Source organism: Cheilinus undulatus, linkage group 5 (genome assembly GCF_018320785.1).
Source record: "Cheilinus undulatus linkage group 5, ASM1832078v1, whole genome shotgun sequence".
NCBI classification, from domain to species: Eukaryota; Metazoa; Chordata; class Actinopteri; order Labriformes; family Labridae; genus Cheilinus; species Cheilinus undulatus.
This window is the reverse complement of record NC_054869.1, coordinates 41038525-41058755: the sequence shown is the minus strand read 5'-3', so window position 1 is coordinate 41058755 and position 20231 is coordinate 41038525. Positions and strand designations below refer to the sequence as shown.

The 20231-nt window shown below is 36.9% G+C and overlaps 2 protein-coding genes across 2 annotated transcripts; one reads left to right on the top strand and one right to left on the bottom strand.

Annotated features, from left to right (window-relative positions):
- Window positions 1–1313: 1313 nt before the first annotated feature.
- Window positions 1314–5884, bottom strand: LOC121510256. The gene is made up of 2 exons (XM_041788225.1): window positions 5208–5884; window positions 1314–2871 (listed from the first exon to the last, which is right to left on the bottom strand). Exons 1-2 carry the CDS (start codon window positions 5614–5616, stop codon window positions 1820–1822), a joined length of 1461 nt encoding a protein of 486 aa, XP_041644159.1. The 5' UTR covers window positions 5617–5884; the 3' UTR covers window positions 1314–1819.
- A 218-nt stretch (window positions 5885–6102) lies between these two features.
- c5h9orf64 (chromosome 5 C9orf64 homolog) lies at window positions 6103–19201 on the top strand. The gene is made up of 7 exons (XM_041786583.1): window positions 6103–6181; window positions 8495–8691; window positions 10282–10429; window positions 14572–14684; window positions 15604–15747; window positions 18311–18506; window positions 18612–19201. Exons 2-7 carry the CDS (start codon window positions 8503–8505, stop codon window positions 18839–18841), a joined length of 1020 nt encoding a protein of 339 aa, XP_041642517.1. The 5' UTR covers window positions 6103–6181; window positions 8495–8502; the 3' UTR covers window positions 18842–19201.
- The last annotated feature ends 1030 nt before the right edge of the window (window positions 19202–20231 follow it).

Here is a 20231-nt window from a genome sequence, read left to right as displayed (position 1 = left end):
TTACAAAAACAGTGCATTTGTTGTGTTGAACTGATGAAATTATAAATGCAGAGGCCTGAAAGTTCCAACTGTCTTGGTTCATTCTCCAAGGACGGCGTACTAGGATGTAGTTCTCTTGCGGTGCATTTCCACACGTAGTACCTGTTTGGCTCGGCTCATCTGTTTTCATACCAGGTGCTTTGTTTTTATAGCAAAACTCGATCAGACCTTAAAATAGTGGGGTTGGCATAGCAGGACTGCAAAATGATGATGACATTGAGGCGGGTGTGCACCAGGTTCTCAGTCTGTGGCTTTTTGTCACTCTAGGTAGGGCTGAGAAATATGATTTAAACTCTTCAAAATTTTCAAAAAAATATATTTTAGAGTCAATTTTTAACTTTTTGTTTGGAACTGTCACAATTAACATCTTTATTATACTCACATGTAAAAATAAAAGTTTGCCCTGTTTTTCTGAGTTGATCTCAGAATTACATGAAATTTGTCACAACTTCATTCCTTTTTCTGTTTGGAAGATTCTGAATAACTTCAAAAAGGAACCATTTTTGTAGCAGATTTTTTCTCTCAAGCCTGAGAGAAAAAAACAGAATATACTATTGAAGTACAATACTTAAATAGTACTATAAATCTTAGTAATGACCTGCGATGACTTCATTTGTTGGAAAACTGCAACAGTATCTCTAGTGTCATAAAAACCCCACGAGTGTGAGGTTCTTTGTGTGCATGACATGTAAATAAAGTGTCACTATTACTATCTCACAAGTGCCGGTTTGGCTCAGTTGGTAGAGCAGGCCCCCTGTATACAGAGGCTGGAGTCTTTGTGACACTGGTTGTAGGCAGTGTTGATTTTGTCAACTAAAAATTTTTTGTGACAGCCTTTTCTCTGTGAGAAAGACTGGACTACAACTAGCCAAAAATAGATCTTTGATGACTAAAACTAAGTTTAGACTTCATCAAGATGAAAAAAAGTGTAATTTAGTTTTTGTCAAACATTCAAAATCTATTATATTTCTCCACTGTGGGCAAATCTTTCAAAATACAAGGCATCTGTATTTTTTCTGCCTCTCAGCTGTAGAAAGCAGGGACCCCAGGTGTGTCAGAGCGCATAGAACATACCACCATGATTTAGGTAAGAGAATAAACACCTGGACTAAAAGTAAAGTCTATGATGTCAGGGCTTATCATAGACTAAAAGTAGAACAAAATGTTTTTGAGTTTTTATCAACTAAAACTAAACTGAAACTAAAAGGGTAAAATGACTAATACTAAAAGACATTTAATCTAAATACTGAGACTAAAATTTAAAAATTGCACTGTTTGGTCTATGTTTAGCAAAAAAAAGCCAAAAAACAACCTATAAAAAAGAAAAAAAAATGCAACAATCCAGAGATCGTGATGTCACGAACTCAGAGAAACAGAGAACAAATTTCACTGGGGGGGGGGGCAAAAAATATTTTATAGGGCAATACACTTCTGTAGAAAAGGGTGAAAAATTTCAATCTTTCTTTCCTAAAACATCGATGGCATCCTCACATATCCTTAGTAATGCAAAACCTGTCTGTAACCTTATCCTTTTGTCCAAAACCCAAAAACATTCATTTTACTGTTGCAAAGGAGTAAAAAATTCTAAATTAAGATGAAATAACAATTTTGACTATTTTCCCCTAACAAAATTGTAATCAATTGCTTATCAGAACATCTGGCAATTACTTAATTCACTGATTGATCGTTGCAGCCCTATGAACAAGTATAAATGAAACTAAATAGAAGTACTATGTCAAAATGTTCTTAAATACAGCACAAGTAAACGTGCTGTTTGACTCTACCACTGTCCTGTCATCATCTCTAAAGCTACAGGTATGTGGCCTCTCAAGTCATGCGATCCCTGAAAGTTAGTCATCAGGCAGCAGTTGGTCCACAGCTGGTTGACGACCCCAGCCAGAGTCAGAGGAACAGGACTGTCCCAGATATGAAACTCTCTGACTCTGCTGATCACTCTTCTTATAAGGATTTGGAGCTGAGATATGGCTTGTGTTTTCAGCTCGTCGTCCCTGCTGAACTCCGCTGGTGATTCTAAGGGGGTAATGACCAGCGTCGCCCCGTGTTCAGCCACCACTTTCTCAATGGTGGTCCCTTTGCCTGTGATGCAGGCATCGCCGGGCTCCAGCAGGTCAAAGATCCCACAGTGTTCAGAGAGCTCGCCGTCTGAGATCGAGCTGGAGTACAGGTTGGACACAAATGTCACTGCACCGCATGGGGCGATGCCTATTAACCCCTTGAAGGTTGTAGCTTTTTTGCCGCTTGACAACCCCTCTGACTGGAGAGCGAGCGATGAGCTTTGGCACTGTACCTCCATACAGCTGATCATCACTCTCACGTCTGGACTGTACCGCTTGAATTTGAGCGGCATGGTTGACTGCACTTGATTTCTGCTCATCCAGATGGGTGTGGAGCTGAGAAGCAGGTAGAGGTAATTCGCCCAAGTTGTGACAACACGACGGACTGTGAATAACCCCACCTCAAAATTCTCAGCTAGTTCCTTCTCTGGTAAGCCTGCAGCAACACAGCAACAGTACAAGAAAAACTCATCAACCAACTGCAACCTGTGCTGCTGTGGTTTGAGTGTAGAGAGTGCAGCGACTTGGCCTGCTTTCTGCGCTTTGGACCAGTTCTCCAGCAAATATGCTGATGGTTCAATCGCTCGCCAGAAAGAATAGAAGATGTCTCTAGAAGGAAATCTTGTATGAAAGCATATTTCCTCATCTGAGACACAAAACTTGTTGAAAAACAAATGATCCACTTCCAGGCATGCTTTCTTCATGTCAGGCTCCTGAACTTCCTCTTCTGTGAGTGAAGGTGCAGCATCAGGTTTACCTGTGAGAGGGGCAACAAAATGGGAGGTGATAAATGAAAGCATACACTATGACCAATCCAAGAAATTAAATATAAAGACAATCTGTTGACATGAAACTTACAAAAAAAAACTATAAAGTCATAATTTTAATGAGGAAAACTCCAAAATTTTCAAGTTTAAAATTTAGCCCCCCCCCCCCCCAAAAAAAAAAAAAAAAAAAAAACAATTTCAATTTAAAAAGTCTGAAATTTACAATGATAATGGCCAGCTTTTCTGGTTCAAAAGTCCAAATTTTGTAGAACAATGCTCTAATTTTAATAACTTAAAAGTCAAAATTTTATATGAAACCCCCCACAATGTTTAGGATTAAAAGTAATGATTTGATGGGTAAAAAACTCTCAATTTTTCAGTTTAAAAGACATTATTTTGTATGTTTTTCCAAGTCATACTTAAAGAGAAAAATAACCCTTAATTTCTTAAAGTCATAATTGTATTTTTAAAAAAACACACATAATTCTTAAGTTTAACAGTCACACTTTGTTGAGAAAAGCAAAAAAAAAATCCAGACTTTAAAATCAGAACTTTATTAGAAAAAAAAAAGAAAAAAGGTTAAAAGTAATAATTTATGAGAAAAAAAATGACGTTTAAAAGTCATAATTCATGAGAAAAAAAAACCCACATGTTTTACATTTAAAGTCATATTTCATGAGGAAAAAATACAAATTCTGAAGTTCAACAGGCCATATATTTCAGGAATATATGGCCTGTTGAGATTATAAAGTTGAAAACAGACGATTTTCACATTTACCATACCAGATGAAGCAGTTTTCCTTATACAAGTCCTGCACAATGTAATCAAATGATATTTTTTACTGGGACTAAGCAAAAAGGAAAATAATCATAATTTGAATCCAGAATAATCACACTGATCTAAACTTAGAAAAAGAACATGGGCTAAACTGACGCTTTCTAACTACTGTTATCAGTTTGGTTACTTGTACATTTGTGACTTTATAATGTTATAAATTTATGACATTATAAACTAACATTTTTTTTTAGTTTACAAAGTCAGGATTTATGACTTTTGTAACTATAAAAAAAACTGAAACAAGACTAGGTTAAAAAGTTGCTTAACTACAATTTTTCAACCTAAAAATCTATGTTTGAGTTTAAGTGAATTTACAACTTTACAATCTCAAAAATGTATTTTTTTCTTGAAATTATTAGATCCTCTTCATATTTGTCTTTCCTTTTAATGGCCTTCTAATGCTCCTAAATTAAATACATAAATAAAAATCTTAAAATTTAAAATAGATTATCTTGCAGTCAAAAATCATAGTATTGTTGGTGATGCTTTCATAAACAGTCTATTTAGCATTAGACCTGGCATCTACACGTTTTTCTTTTTTTTTTAATAAATCCATTCAATTTCCCATTTCATGGCATTTTATGACTTGTTTTACTACAAAATGATGCAAACAATATTCGGAGAAAAATCAAAGACACTCCCGGAGTCTGCACATTTATTTTCAATTTAGAAGAGTCAGTATGGTTTAGCCTAGAGGTTTTTGTATATATACGGAAAAAAACAAACAAACAAACAAACAAAACAAACAAACAAAAAAACAAACTAAAAGTTGAAGAACAGGAGATGTATTTCTATCATTTGGGTAAACTCTGGAATGGAGCCAATTTAGATTTGACAAAATTATGTAAATCTCTTGGTTTTCATAAACTTAACTTATTGTATTTACTCAAAGTACTGTAATTGAATTGACCTCTTGAGTACTTTTAAAATCAGTAATTTTACTTTCACCTAAGTTTATTTTAGGGGGAATATTGAACTGCACCATATTTTAAAAAGTGCCAAACAATGAGTAAAAAAATGATGCATTAAAAGCAAAAATGGGGAAGTCCAAGCTTCCTGACAACAACACTAAACGGGCCAAAAGTTTGGCTTTGACAACACGACTGTCAGTAGAACACAGAGAGAGAATAGGTCCACATTTCACTTCAGGTGAAGTCACACCATTAAATAACCAACGTGGTTGGAAATTCATGTTCTCTTGTTGTTATTACACATTCAGAAAGTTTCATATTTCACTGTACAAGACGCCTCTTCTTGGGTATCTAAAGTAGCTACTCAGAAAACTTTGAATATCTACTTGTTTTTACTTTTACTTGAGTAGATTTATAGACCAATACTTTTACTTCTACTTAAGTACATTTTAACTGAAGTATCTGTGCTTTTACTTGAGCATGAAGGAATATTCTTTGAAGATTAATGTCCCCTACAGTAAACAAACATGAATCTGGTCTCCTAAGGATACTACTAGACACTGCTACATCATCATACCTGTAGCAGAAAAACCGGAGTAGTTATGATCCAGCAGGGCAGGGGGGACCTCCTCATTCTTGCGTTTTGTTAGAGAAACTTTGTTTTTGTCATTAACAGGCTCTCCTTGGGACATCCCCCAGTTATTCCACTGAAAACACCACGGAACAACCCCTGCTTTTAGCCGTTTGCGATCCCCTACGATGCTAACAGGACTGTAGTCTTCTTCAGCGAAATGGCGACTACACACGAATGTACTCCCTCGTAGTATCTTAAAATCCGGACCTTCCTCCCTGCGAATCGCTTGGACCCACTTCCTCCTTTCCTCTTCGTCCCTAGGGAAGCCATGGAAGCTTAAGTAAGGTTGTTTCTGTTTGTTAGAAGTGCAAAGAGGCACACTGCAGTGACATTTAGACCTTGTCTCAGCCATTTTCGCGTACGCTAACAGGAAGCTGAGTGACACATCTTTTCTTCTTCTACTGAAATTCCGGCAGGTTGTACACGGAAAAGTGCGCCACTGCCCCCCTCTGCATGATACAATTATAATGTTTATCCTACTTTATAGAAACGGGACAGTTAAAAATAGGTTTTGCATACTTGGTCAATCCTTGTATCGACGTCTTGAGGGGAAAACTAAAGGGAGAGGAGAGAAACTACGGACGGGCCATTGGTCTTTAAGTAAATGAATCTAAACTACGATAAACTAAAGCAATGGCCACTTCCTGATCAAGAAACGCTAAAGCTTCAAAAATGCAACAACCTGTGGAACCATGCTAATCCAGATGGAAGACCGCTAAAATAAAGAGTTCGGCTTTTTTCAAAATGTTTGCCTTTTGCTTTCCGGGGTCCTCTCCTGTCTTATTATGATTGGTCTTTCTGATTGTGACGATTACAAGACAACAGACACTGATTGGTGGTTCAAACCCGGAAATAACGGAGTGTAATAAAAAAGCTGCACGAGTTTGATGTAGAGTAAACTTTCTCTGCATTTGACGGTAAGTACAATGTAACTTGTGTTTATTTACGGATCAAATAAAAATGTTGTGTAACAGAAACTTTCTGTCAGAAAGCTTATGTCAATACATTATTGTTTAAAAGCTATTCACTGCCTCTGTTCGTTTCTGTCAATGCCCAAAGGCAGCTATCAGATACAGTTAGCCTATCCAGGTGTTCCGATTTTGAAAGTGGCCGTGTTAACTGGCGACTTCTGCTCGAATGCGTTAGTGGTTGTCGTAATAAAAGGTCATGCAAATTCCTTCCAATTTAGTTTTTTTTATTTTATGAAAAGGTATTATCAGGCGTGTCCTTACTGAAAAAAAAAACGAATGAATCACCAAGTAGGACACTGTATGCCTTCAACTCATGTCAATTAATTATCTCTAAATATTAAGAAGACAAAATTTATGTTTTTTTGGGAATCTAAAGGAAAGTGATGGATATATTAAAAAATATGTAATGTTGACATTGAAAGAGTTTTTGACACCAAATTCTGTGGGGTTGTAACTGACCAAAAGTCAACATGGAAACATTATTGAATTCATTAAAGGGAAAATTTAAAAGTCAGTTGCAATCTTGTAGAAATCCAGAAATATATTAGATTCTAAGGCTCTGCATTTAATGTATTACTCAATAATTGTTTGGAATTGTGGGGCTCCGCCTTTAAAACAACCTTAAATCCAACAGTAAAATTGCAAAAAAGAGCCATACCTATCATCAATAAGGCTGACTGTTATGCTCCAACAGATCACTTTTTCAAAATTATCATGTTATGAAATTTTATGATTTTTTTTACTACAAAATAATGTCCAACGCAAAATCAAAAACACTCCCTGACTCAGTAGAGAGGTTCTTTTCAATTAACAAGACTCCATATCATCTCAGAGGTGTTACTGTGCTTTTTTAAAATATAATCTGTCCATCTTTTATCCAGAAAATTTACTGAGGTGATAAAACAAATAATAATAACAATAATAATAAAAATGGCAATAAAAACAGTTATAATAATGATAATGATAAAACAAATAATAATAATAATTATTAGTGAAGAGTAAATCATATTAGTAACCACAGAGTACAGTTGTTAAGACACCATTTTTTAATAATTAATTTTCCATACAACTACTACTAACCACTAACTAACTACAAATGATAATGATACATGTGGCATAACTTAGCAACATTTGAAGTCCTCTGTACCTTAAACTGTAAAAATTCTTTATTTTTGCCAAACATAGAGACGAGCACATGCAAACTGTCTAATTTGCAAAATTATGTTTGCAGAATTTTGGTACTGAAATACTGCCAACTTTTTTTTGCAATTTAGATGGTTAAATTATGGCCAAAGATTTGCCGTTTTTGGTCTTAAGAAGTATAAGGCTATTTAAAAATTTGGTGACCTAAAATCTAAATTTTCATTCAGTAGGCAGTTGAATTTATGTGTTAAGGGTAGATTTATATCACTCTGAGTATTTTAATAATGATGCATATTTCAGGTCAAAGAAATATTGATATTTGAGGTTCTGTGATCTTAAAATCGCAGTAGATCATATTGCGATTTGATCTTAATTTTCGATTAATTGACCACCCTTAGTGTTGATTACTTTCTTTTTTTAATTACCAAAACTAGGTAAACTTCCTTTTTGGTGCTTAAACATTCACAGCGTAGCTGTGCAATTTAGATGGAGCCCTCTTTCTCAGTCACAACAACTTGAAGAATATGACCCAAAAAAATATGTTAGCCAGAAGCCTTGCTACTTTCCATTACTATATATAATTTCAGATATCGTTTTAAAAATATGTAATTTCAAGGAATATTAAAATGTTGAACATTTTGACAATTTTTGACATGGCGATTCTTCTGTTTTATTTATTTATTTTTATTTTTTTCTTTTGCACACTCTGATTTTAGTTAATTATTTCCTATATGAGAAAACAATATTCTAGTTCTTAAAAAATACTGCATATATGTGAGTTACTTTTTGAACCTCTTCCAGGTTTCCTCTCCAAGAAGAAATGTTCCCACCTTGTAACACCTCTCCCTTGTTGATTATGTCCCTTTTTTTATTTTAAATTATCTAATAAAGCTCAGAGATCATCTTTAAAATGTCACTTCCCTGGAGGTGTTTTGAGGGATATTGGTGTTATAGTATGTAAAGGGCACTGGCTTTACATCACGTCCTGCAACAACCAGTATTGAAGAAGCGTTTCCTCATGTCTGATTTAACAAGGAGCACTGCTAACAGACTTGTTAACAATATTCTTCCATGGAAAGTTGTTCTATTTATAAACTTCATATATTCTTTGTACAGATTTCAACATGGAGTCACCCCTGTTTCCCAGAGAGTCTGGGCAGTTCATAGCAGAGCGGAGTCAGGATGTGTTTGTGGAAGAGGAAGGCGTGCAGAAGGTGGCGGAGATGCTCTACAAACTGCGACACAGTGACGATCTGACCGCCAGTGGCTGGAAGAAAGCAAACCCATTGGCTCCGGCACCCGACTCTGACCAGGGGAGTCAGTCAACATCAGGTTTTTTTTTTTCAAGATAAATCACTAGTACTGCGTTAAAACTGGACAAACTCATGGAGAGGGTCCCAATAAATTCCAATGTGATCACAAATAGATACCTAGGAGGTTTCACATTAGCGCTTGACTATGAAAAAGTTATCACAGATTGATACGTTCCTCTGCTGCATTCATCCAGACCATTTGAGGCTCCTGTGAGAGAAGTTAGAAGTTTTTTATTTTATTATTGTGTCATACATACAATCATATGCCCAGCCCACATAGGCTTACGTGACACCAAGAATTCAGACAAAACCAGGATCAGAGTCAATGGTAGTTCTGTCATCATTATAGAACAGAAAGGAAGATGGAGACAAACTAAAAATTAGTTAATTAGTTAAAGGTGCAGTGTGTAGAAATTGGAATTTTAGAGACATCTAGCATTCAGATTTTAGAATGAGCCCATCTGTTACCAAAACATCACATCACTAAGCGACGAGAGCCTGTGAAGACCAAAAAGGATCGTGAGCCGGACATCCTTTACAGCAGTGACGAGGTGAGGGTTTATTCATTCATTTTTGAATGAATAAACAACTGCAGAATTTCAGGATTTTGACAAGTCATTTCATGAAACAATACTTCTCTTAGGTCATCATATCTGGGGAAAAAAAAAAAAAAAAAGCAAAATAAAATGGGACTCACTTTCTATTTTTCCTGAATCACACAACTCACAGAGTCTGTTTTCTCTGGGGATATTTTTGAATCGACCGATCTCAATAGCCAGAGGAAGAATACCAGACCTTAACTGTGCTAGCAAGGATCTATGGCTTCTAGATAGTCAAAATGTAACGTACAGTTCAGGCATAAATGTGTTTTTAATCAGCACATACGTACTTAGTTTTGGTTTGGACAAAACATTTTCACGCCATTTTTCTTCAAACTTAATCATGAGCTTCTCTTTCAGTGAATTAGCATTGCAGCATAAATTATTCCTGCAGATTTACGACATATTCACCTCCTCAAAAATTGAATAAATATTAGCCCATTAGAGACTTTGATGATCCCTGTTTATGTGGTTCCTTATATCTCATGGCAATATTTGTCCTGTAAATGTGGTGTTCAACAAAAATACTCATCATGCTGTCTTTTAAGAGCCAAACGTTCACCTTGCAAAGCCCTATTGGTCATATTCCAAATCAGTCATCAGGTTGATCCAGCTGTCAAATCTTCAAGCTTAAATGCTCTGTCAGAGAACGGCAAACCAGGCAGCATCATTTGTGGAGAAAGAGGCAGTAGCTATTGATGTGGTTTAGTTGAATCAACCTCAAACCTGTAAAAATGGTTGTTGGTGAAGACAAACGCTCCTCTAGAGGAATAAACTAGAAACTAGATAACATGAAGTTGACAGACAGCCTTTGTCGGGTTGGCGCGCCATTCTTCATCATAATTGGAGCTGTTCTTTTTTTTAATCAAACATATTTTAATCTATTGTAGCATTAGAGTGGTAGTACAGCCTGCTTCCTCTTTGTCAGACAGTTTTACACAACGCTGCCTTTTTTCTTGAACTTGATGGTTTGTGTGTTTCATGTCTGCAGGCCCTGAACTGGGTGTTTGTGGTGGACACCATGAACTTTTCTTTTTGGCCAGAGAAGGAAACTGAACAGTGTGAGGTGACCTTTAAAGGGATCACATACACAGGCTACATGACCCTGTGTGCTGCCATCACCAGAGCCATGGAGGAAGGTGAGAGGAAACTTTTTCATTGAAGATGATATAGCAAGCTTGTAAACTTTTTGTTTCTAATTAATATTTCAATTTTTGTGAAGCACTTTGTGACCTCATTCTGTGAAAGATGCTACATTAATAAGATCTACTTGCTCGATGACTTTGCAAATACTAGATTCTTCATAAATTTTAATATTGTAGTGTTCATCAACTGATTTTTGCACTGAAATGTCTATCATTTAAACAACAACTCATCTGTTGTATATATTTTTAGTCCTGTTCTTACATACCTAACAGGGCTAAACAATTTGCAAAAATAATCTAACTGCAATTTTTTTTTGCCCCAGTATTGCATGTGCGATTTGATATGCAATTGTTACTAGGTACCCCATCTTGTGTTTTTTTTTTCAACAATTTCAAGCAATAAATCATTCTATATTATAACCTAAACTTAGTCAAGCAGCATGTTTTGACTTTTCAGGGAGTGCATGGCCAGAAACCCCCATATTGATAGATGCATTTATGACAATGTGCATTGAATACAATGAAATTATTCAGAAAAAATAATTCATCATAGCAGAATCTGAATAGGAGGGAGCAACAAGCTTTAAGCTATAAAGGAGGAGGCTGGGAAGGAGGAGGTGAAGCTGTGTGGTGCATCAGCTTTGATGCAAGCAGGGATTAGTGAGCAGTGCATCATCTTTAAATGGATCGCTGTGTTGAGAGAAATAGCTGTGATTGGCTGTAGGAGCTGGGAGGCAATAATTGGTGTCAGCTGGCTATCAGCCAATCCCAGCTAAGGGTATGACTTAAATGAACTAATGCTAAGCTTAATTACTATTAGATGAATTTAACTAGGGCAGAAAGATTAAAAAATAACTGCAATTATTATTGCTCATATTGCAAATTTGATATAAATTGCATGTGAAACACATCCATCTGGTGTGTCAAGTTAGGGATTACCTGAGTGCAGTGAATTTGTTTCAAGTGATCGTAGTATAAAGACACTTGTGCTCGGAAGATCCAGTCACTGGTTAATCAGTATTCCTGGCATCCATTGCACCATGAAGACAAAAGAACACTCTAAGCAACTCAGAGAAAAAGTTTATTGAAAAGTATAACTCAGGGGATGGATACTAAAAATAATTTAAAAGCACTGAACATCCCTCAGAGTTCAGTCAAATCCATCATCAAGAAATTAAGGAATATGGTGCATGTGTAAATCTGTCTAGATCAGGCTGCCCTCACAAACCGAGGGACCGTGCAAGAAGGAGACGAGTGAGGGAGGCCACCAAGACACCTCTGACTACTCTAAAGGAGTAACATGCCTCAGCAACTGAGATGTGAGAGACTCTGCATACAACAACTGTTGCCTGGGTTCTTCACCAGTCAAAGCTTTATGGCAGAGTAGCAAAGAGAAAGCCACTGTTAAAGAAAACTCATTAAATCTTCATTAGAGTTCACTGAAAGGCATGTGAGAGACTCCATGGTCAAGTGGAAGAAAGTTCTTTGGTCTGATGAGTCAGAAATGGTGCATTTTGGCCATCAGACAAGATGCTATTCTTTGGTGGACACCAAACACTGCACAACACCACAAGCACACCATCCCCACTGTGAAGCACGGTGGTGGCAGCACCATGCTGCCTGGAAGGCTTGTAAAGGTAGAGGGTGTCAAAATATAGAAAAATCCAGGAGGACAATCTTATTCACTCTGCAAGAGAACTACGGCTTGGGAGAAAATTTATTTTCCAGCAAGACAATAACCTGATGCATACAGCGAAAGCTACATAGAAATGGTTAAAAGACAACAAGGTGAATGTTCTGGAGTGGTAGGGTCAGAGCCTAGACGTCAATACAATAGAGAATTTGTGGCAGAACTTGAAAAGGGCTGTTCATACCAGATTCTTGTACAACCTGACAGAGCTTGAGCAGTTTAGAAGAGAAAATTTGAGTAAAATTACAGTGTCCAGATATGCAAGCCTGATTTAGACCTATCAACACAGACTCAGTGCTGTGATTGCAACCAAAGGTGACTCTACTAAATACTGACTTGAATGGGGTGAATATTTATGGAATCACTTTCTTGGTATTGCATATTTTTATATAATTGACATTACTTTGTAGAAATTTGTTTTTACTTTGGCATTAAAAAGGTTTTAGGGATCTTTTTTTAAGCCAAATTATATCAGCCATGATTGATTTCTAAAATCAATAAAAGGGTAAAACATCCAGAGGGGTGAATACTTTTTAAAGGCACTGTACATATGTTTTCAACACTTTTCCTCTTTTTATAGCCACAGACATAAAAAGCCCTTGGTGCTGGAGTAGGAGGAGAAAGCAGATTCTTCTCAAATCACTGTTGTGTTGACAAAAAAATGTCAAAATTATAAAGAAATATGAAGGTCATTCTTTGATTGATACAGTGTTTCCTGACAACTTTTCCTTTCGTCCTCTTTTTAGCAGGTTCACTGCTAGAGAATAAACATACGTATAGGCCCTTTTTATGTCTTTTTGTTCCCTTTTTTTCTGAAAGCTTTTGTTGTGCACTGCAATTACCAATTATTGTGTAAGTGCCCTTTACTTGAACTTGGACTGCTGGGAAATTGCTTGTAGCTCTGCGTGTGCCTTTGATTCACCCATAATTAGCGTGAATGACTTCGGATATGAATCACTTATGTCTCATATGGAATAGTGCTCTCAATGTGTGGTCGTTGTGGCCTTTTTGATTTACAAGAGATTCTTTAAGAAAAGCACAGGTAGAGACTTGAGGGGTGACAGCATGAGATCAGAACAAACTGTGTCTTTGGAATGTCTTGTTAGAACCGGTGGAGTTTTATTCAAGCCTTTACATTATGACGACAAAACTTGGCGAGTTAGTGGCCTTGAATCCTTTGTTTCTCTTTATCTTAAGTATTTCTTTTTTGTCAGTATAAAGCCTTCCAGCTGTTTCTTTTTTAACTTCAAGTAATTTTTCTTTACTTCTCTGCATTTATCCCATAGCTTAATTTAGTCAAAATTTAGTAAAAGGTTTTGTATAACACAACAGAAAAACAATAAAAGAAACTGAGTGTGAAACTCACTGTCTTTGCAGCGGTAAGAGTGGTGAGCAACAGGAAGTGACTGAAAAGAACAACACATTAATAAAAGTAAACACAATGTTATTGAAGAAAAAAACTTGAGAAGCAGTAGGGGTTGCAAGGTTCAACATCTGCAGTGTAAATTGTCACAAAATTAATCTTTTTATAATGATTAAAAAAAAAATATTACCGGCCTGATGATGACAGGATGTTGCCATAAATGCTGATACTTTAATCATTTTTCAATATCACATGTTTTTAATGCTACAACCTCTTTATAGTTAAAATCTATAGTATCCAAAAATACCAAAACTAGGATTGTACGACATTGGAATTTTGATTATATCAGATAGGCCAATATTTACAAATCAATTTCAGCCAATACTAGGGGTGTAACGATAGATATGTATTGATACATTGATTGGTTGATTGATTATCCCCAACCAGATCAATAGAAAGTCAGAACATGGATTGACACAGTCACATTTAAGCTATACTTTTATTTCGAAATTCCTCCTGCACACCTGTCGATGGTTTCTGTCCATCCATGCTCCTCTGCAAAACAGAGGTAGCAGCAGCAGCACTGTCAGCGTTCATTCATTAATCACAATGCTACATAGTGGAAATATAAAAATATGACCAAAATGGAGATTAACCGCTATTAGTACATTTGATCTTTCTTTTTTTTTTTTTTTTTTTTTTTTTTAAGATTTATTTTTGGGCCTTTATTAGATAGAGGAGGACAGTGGATAGAGTCGGAAACAGGGTCAAGAGTGGGGGAGAGACATACGGTAAAGGGCCTCAGGCTGGATTCGAACCCAGGCCGCCCGCGTACACGGGGAGCGCCTTCAACCACTAGGCCACCTGCCCCCCTACATTTGATCATTTGACAGTCCTGGTAAATTGCCTTGAAATGTGTAGTTTTATTGAACTGAGTGCTCAATTAAAAAAAAAAAAATTAAGCAGTTGTGGTTAGAATTGAGCAGTACAGCCTTACATGTCATCTTTTTTGTTGTTTTGATTGAGACACTGATGGCAGCAAAATTTTAAGAATGTGATTCCTTGTCCCATTCCTGCCTACAGGTGTCCCGATCACTGATCCGAAGTACTTCTCTCAGATGAGTGAGGAGGAGCTGGGACACGTCCTGCGATCAGACAACCAAACCGCCATGCCAATGCTTCAGGAGCGACACAAGGTACTCACAGATTCTCTTTATAAGTACGCGATGATAACACAGGGCTTTTGAAAGAAAATAAGGAACTTCAGGTGGATGAACTCAACCACAGAAAAACTTGCTATGGATTGAATAGAAATAAGGGAACACTGAAAGGGTCAATGTTTGATGAAAGAAGGTGCAGATGACTTTTTAATTGTCTGATGTGCTGTCTGTAATGTTTTTAAGATAAGTGAGATATTGGGGGAGTGGTGGTGGACTTATTTTATATCACTGTGGCTGTGAGGAGATGAGACAATGCTGAAAGGGACAAATAAAGCATGTGAGTAATACCCTTTTTTAAATGAGTGCATTAATTATGGACCTCATCTGCATTGCCATAAATGCATTAATGCTGGCAACCTTAGTTTATATATTTTATCAGCCTCCTCTCTGTTTAGTTTATTTTCAATTAGGAAAAACAAAATTGAAGCTTACATTTATTCGAAGAGGCTGGGATGTCTTGTATAATAACCTAATGTCACTGTATTTCCGTTGTACTGTGGGGTCGATGTGATGCAACAGCTGTAGATTTATTTGATATAAAGATAACTGTGAGATAAAGTGTGTGATTCCTGATAGATGTAGGAACTTTGACTGCTGTAGAATTAAGTCTTTTGTCAACATATGAAGGGAATTTGTTTAATTGCCTCTGCAAAGGACATCCATCGTTGCATTAGCAGATAAAAATGAAATTGTTCACTGCTATCTGATCTGGCTCCTGATCATCTGTTAAATGTGACTGCCTACCTCAGTATGAGCCTGAGCTCCTTTGACATCTAACATCATTTCTACCAGAGCCATATTTCTGGCTTAACAGCGTTCTCTGTATTACAAGGATTTAATGTTTGATTGAAAGGTCTTTTTTTGAATGCATGGTGTGCTGAACCTGTCTCACAAGGCGCTGACTGAAGGGGGGCGTGTTCTGTTGGAAAACGGTGGAAGCTTCCGTAGTTTTATCAGCAAAGCTGGGAACGACGCCCAGAAGATGGTGGAGCTCATCGTTGAGAAGATCCCATCCTACAGGGACGAGGCTACATATGAGGTTAGAGTAAGAGAAGGGCGAAAACTGCAATTTTTCAGGATTTTATTTTATTTTAACTTACTTTTTAAAGTAAATATTTGCAATATAAATCCAATCCAAAAATGTATGTTTATATTTTTACTTCACAACAAGTTTCAACTGGTTTGATTTAAGTAGTCTGATGTAAAACATGAAATGGTAATTATTATAATCTTGGTTGCAGACAAGATATGTATAATAATAGTATTTGTGTTGCCCCTTTACAAGAGGCAGGAAAACAAACGCAAAGGCACCAAATACCAGAAAGAACACACCCAAACTACAACTATAAAACCCCAACAGTGATGAACCCAAACATCATAGACCAACAACATAAAATAAGTCCAAGCTCCAAAGATTTGAGATTCATATCCTAATTAAGTTGGCTAAATGTTCAGTTCTTCTGTACTTTTCAGTAACACATGCTTTAAAATGAGACAATTCCTCTAATTTTATTTGATCTTAACAGTAAATACCAAAGCTTCTGAAAAACCAAAGCGCTACCGTCATATTTTTAACCCACAGTTGTCATGAGCCAAAAAAAGAGAGCAGTAGTCGAGAGATGCAGGGAGGAAGTAAGGAGAGCGAGAGCTGTTAATGATAAATGGGGAAACAAATTGGTAAGACATTATTTTCTTCTAAAAAGTCAGATGTTTGAGAACTTATGAACATGTTCATATCTCTGCACAAATATGCAGACAGATAGTGAGTTTTTTGTGTCTGCTTTGCTCTCACCTATAGGAATAGAGTTAGAAAGTAAAAACATCTGCAGACACCACACGTCCTCTGGACGAGGAACGAGATAATTCAGATGAAATAAGATGCCATAGGGTTCATTATTTTGTTGCAGTGATATTGAAACAGATCAATATAATTCCATTTTTACTAGTAACAGTAAACAGTGACATTAATAATTCAAAATTGTACACACTTTGAACACTTATTGCTTGAGTACATGGCCTTTAAAGGACATATCAATCTAATTTGCAGAAATATAACAGGCTTCAGTCAAGTCATGGCTTAATCTTTATTTTTCAGATGTATTGGTCAATAAATCTCCTCTTTAGTTTAATATAAAATGAATATATAAAACCATGAAGTAAGAAAGAGGTATGAAACATCTTAAAAGTATATTTAAAAGGGTATGTGTTGCATTATTTATCTGCAACTGGAAAAGTTGAGATAAATTGTGATATGAGAGCTCCCTCTGCTGGGCAAACACAGCATTGCATGATGCTTATGTGTTTGAATATACAGTACATTCAGAGAGTATTCAGACCTCCTTCACTTTTTTTCAATTTTGTAATCTTGTAACCTGATGCCTCAATCGTTCATTTTTTCTCTCCTTAATCTAGACTCGGTACCCCATAATGACAGAGTGAAAACAGAATTCTAGAAATTACTGCAAATTCATTTAAAAGAAAAATTGGAATATCACATTGAGACAATATTCAGATCCTTTGCAACAACACTTGAAATTTAGCTGCAGGTGCCTCCCATTTCTCTTGATCTTCACTGAGATGTTTCTACTCCTTGATTGAAGTACGCCTGTGGTGAAACAATTTAATTGGACATGATTTAGAAAGGCACACAACTCTCTAAAGAAGGCCTCACAACTGACAATGCATATCAGAGCAAAAACCACACCATGAGCTGAAGAACTGCCAGGATTGTTGCAAGGCACAGATCTGAAAAAAATCCGCTGTGCTGAAGGTTCTCAAGAGCACACTGGCCACTGTAATTCTCAAATGGAAGACAGTTTTGCACAACCAGGACTCTTCTAAGAGGTTTTCATCCCCCAAACTGAGCAATTGGGGGAAAAGAGCCTTAGTAAGAGAGGTGACCAAGACCCCGATAGTCACTGAGCTACAGATATCCTGTGTAAGGGTTGGAACGAGGTTCCAGAAGGACAACCATCACTGCAGCCATCCATGGTAGAGTGGTTAGACAGAAGCCTCTCCTTAGTTGAAGTTTTCAAAAAATACCTGAAAGACTCTCAGACTAGGAGGAACAAGATTCTCTGGTCTGATGAAACCAAAATTGGTCTGTTTGGCCCCAGTCCTAAACATGATGTCTGGAGGAAACCAGGCACCATCATTATCTGTCCAAAACCATCCCAACACTGAATCGTGGTGGTGGCAGCATGTGTTGGCATGTGAAAAACTGGAAATGGTGTAGAACTTGGTTAGATGTCAAATATCAAGACCTACAGTTCATTTACTTGTGATGGTGTTGATGTGTTTGATTATTTGCAGGAACTGGTGCAGCTGCTGGATTTAAATAGGATAAAGCATATTTATTTTAACATGCCACACTGCCTTCAAGTATAAGAAGGTGTCAATACTTTGGACTTGAGGATGAGGTTTTAAAGTATAGCATAGTAAATGCACTGCAAAAACTCTACTCAAAAACTCCCCGGTTGTTGAACTAACGACATACACGTCGTAGCTTTCATGTAATCTTTGCCTTTAAGCACACAAAGTGATGGAGAACAGAATAAATAAGCAGACAATCCAGCATTTAGAGCAGTTTGTGTTTGTTTCAGGGCAGGAGAATCTCATTCTACAAGCGTGCTCAGATCCTGGTGGCAGATTTCTGGGGTGTCATGGCAGCCCGAGGTGAAGGAGACCTCATCAACATGGACTGGCTGACCATGTTTGCAGACTACCGGGTGCCTCAGGCTCTCGTCTACCTCGGGGCTCTTCGATATTCTGATGCACTGATGCAAGCACTGAAGAAAGGTGAGACAGGAGTGTGTGCTTTCATAATAAAGAACTGTATCAGGTTAAAAAAGAGCCAGCTCTTGTTGCTCTGTTTGTTATCTGTTTGTTTCGTATTTCTCCCAGGCGAGCTGCTGAGCTCAGGAGACAGGAGAGAGGTGGAGATCCGGGGTTGTTCGATCTGGTCTGTGGAGCAGATCAAACAGTGTCTGTGTAAGATGGTGCAGGAGAGAGACGGACAGACCTGCAGCGTCAATTCGGCAATCATTGACTTCTACCTGTGGCCGTATGCCAAGCAGCACCACAAAGAGATGGCCCACATTCCCATACACCACACGCGCTGTATTTACTACTGAAGAGCGGGCTGGCAGCAGCACATACAGTAGGCGGCAATTCTCAGAGTGCAGCCTTGGCATCGGTGTCTCTCTCTGGGATAAATCAGAGCATGCCTCTGTGCCAGATTTATGTATCAATGATCCGCTCTTTAGTCCTCATTAAAAAAAGGTGTCAAGCTCTAATGTAGCTTGTAGGGCTGTATGGATGAAGCTACTGTTTGCCTTTTAAAGTTAATTCAATCATTCTTGATCATTTACCACAAGAGTATTCAATACTGTACTGTGTCTGACCAAACCATTCCAGAGAAATGTGCCTAGTAAAGGAAATTTGTTCATGTGATTTGACAATTAATGTTAAGAATAAAGTATTTTTGTAAGATACACTATTCTTCTTTGTTTGTACAAAATTTGTGCTATTGTTTTATTTGTGGGATCAAATTTCACATCACTATTTAACTACAGTAAAAGAAATTTGTTAGCAGGGCAACTTTGTAAAATAGTCTTTTAGGACGGGAAGAAATGTGCAAATAAAATTAACTACTAAATTAACTGTGAGGTACACAACAACCAGAAATTTGAGTGATAGGTTAAGAAGAAACTCTGGGGTGTGTTTTCTGTGGAAGTGTCATTGGTATAGATCTCACAAGCAAGGGACTAACATGTGGCACAAAGAACCTGACTATTGACTTTAACCCCCAAAACATAATCCGCTCATTCATGAGTCAGTGGACATTTGTGCAATTCAAAGAAAACCCCACAAAGCTTTAAGGAGGAGCTTGGGGTCAAATGACTGGAAATAAATGTAAAGAGACTCGTAAAGTTGATATATCTGTCAAAGCTTCCTGAGATATTGTGTCCACAAGAATGGCTTGAGTGGACTGACTGAGGGAGAAGCAGAGCAGAGACATAAAAATGATTATTTGGTAGCTTAGAGTAGCAGGTTAGTTGCTACATTATCTATAATGTTGGAAAAGTACATTTATAATACTTTAAAGTTCAGAAAAAGCTCAGAGCTTAAGCTCAGACTTTCTATGAGTTGAAGAGGAATGAGAAAAACTCAAAAGGAGCAACAGCCTCCTCCATGTGGGCTACATTACAGATTTTATGCCTCAGACAAACTTTCCTCGTAGGACAGTTGACTGAAATAAGATGATCAGACTAAACCAAGTTAATTTTGAGTTAAGAAAGATTTAGCTTGTAGGAAAAGGAGGTGAAGTTCTTAGGTCCTTTAGTGAACAGCATATATGTCAGAAAAAAAATCTTTACTTTTTCAAAAGAAAAAACATATAAATATACAGATTATATCTGAAAAATATGAGAGATTAATTGAAAAAAAAGATTGATACATTTCATATTATATTTATATTTATATTTATATTAATCTGCTACATTTAATAATTGAAGGCTACTT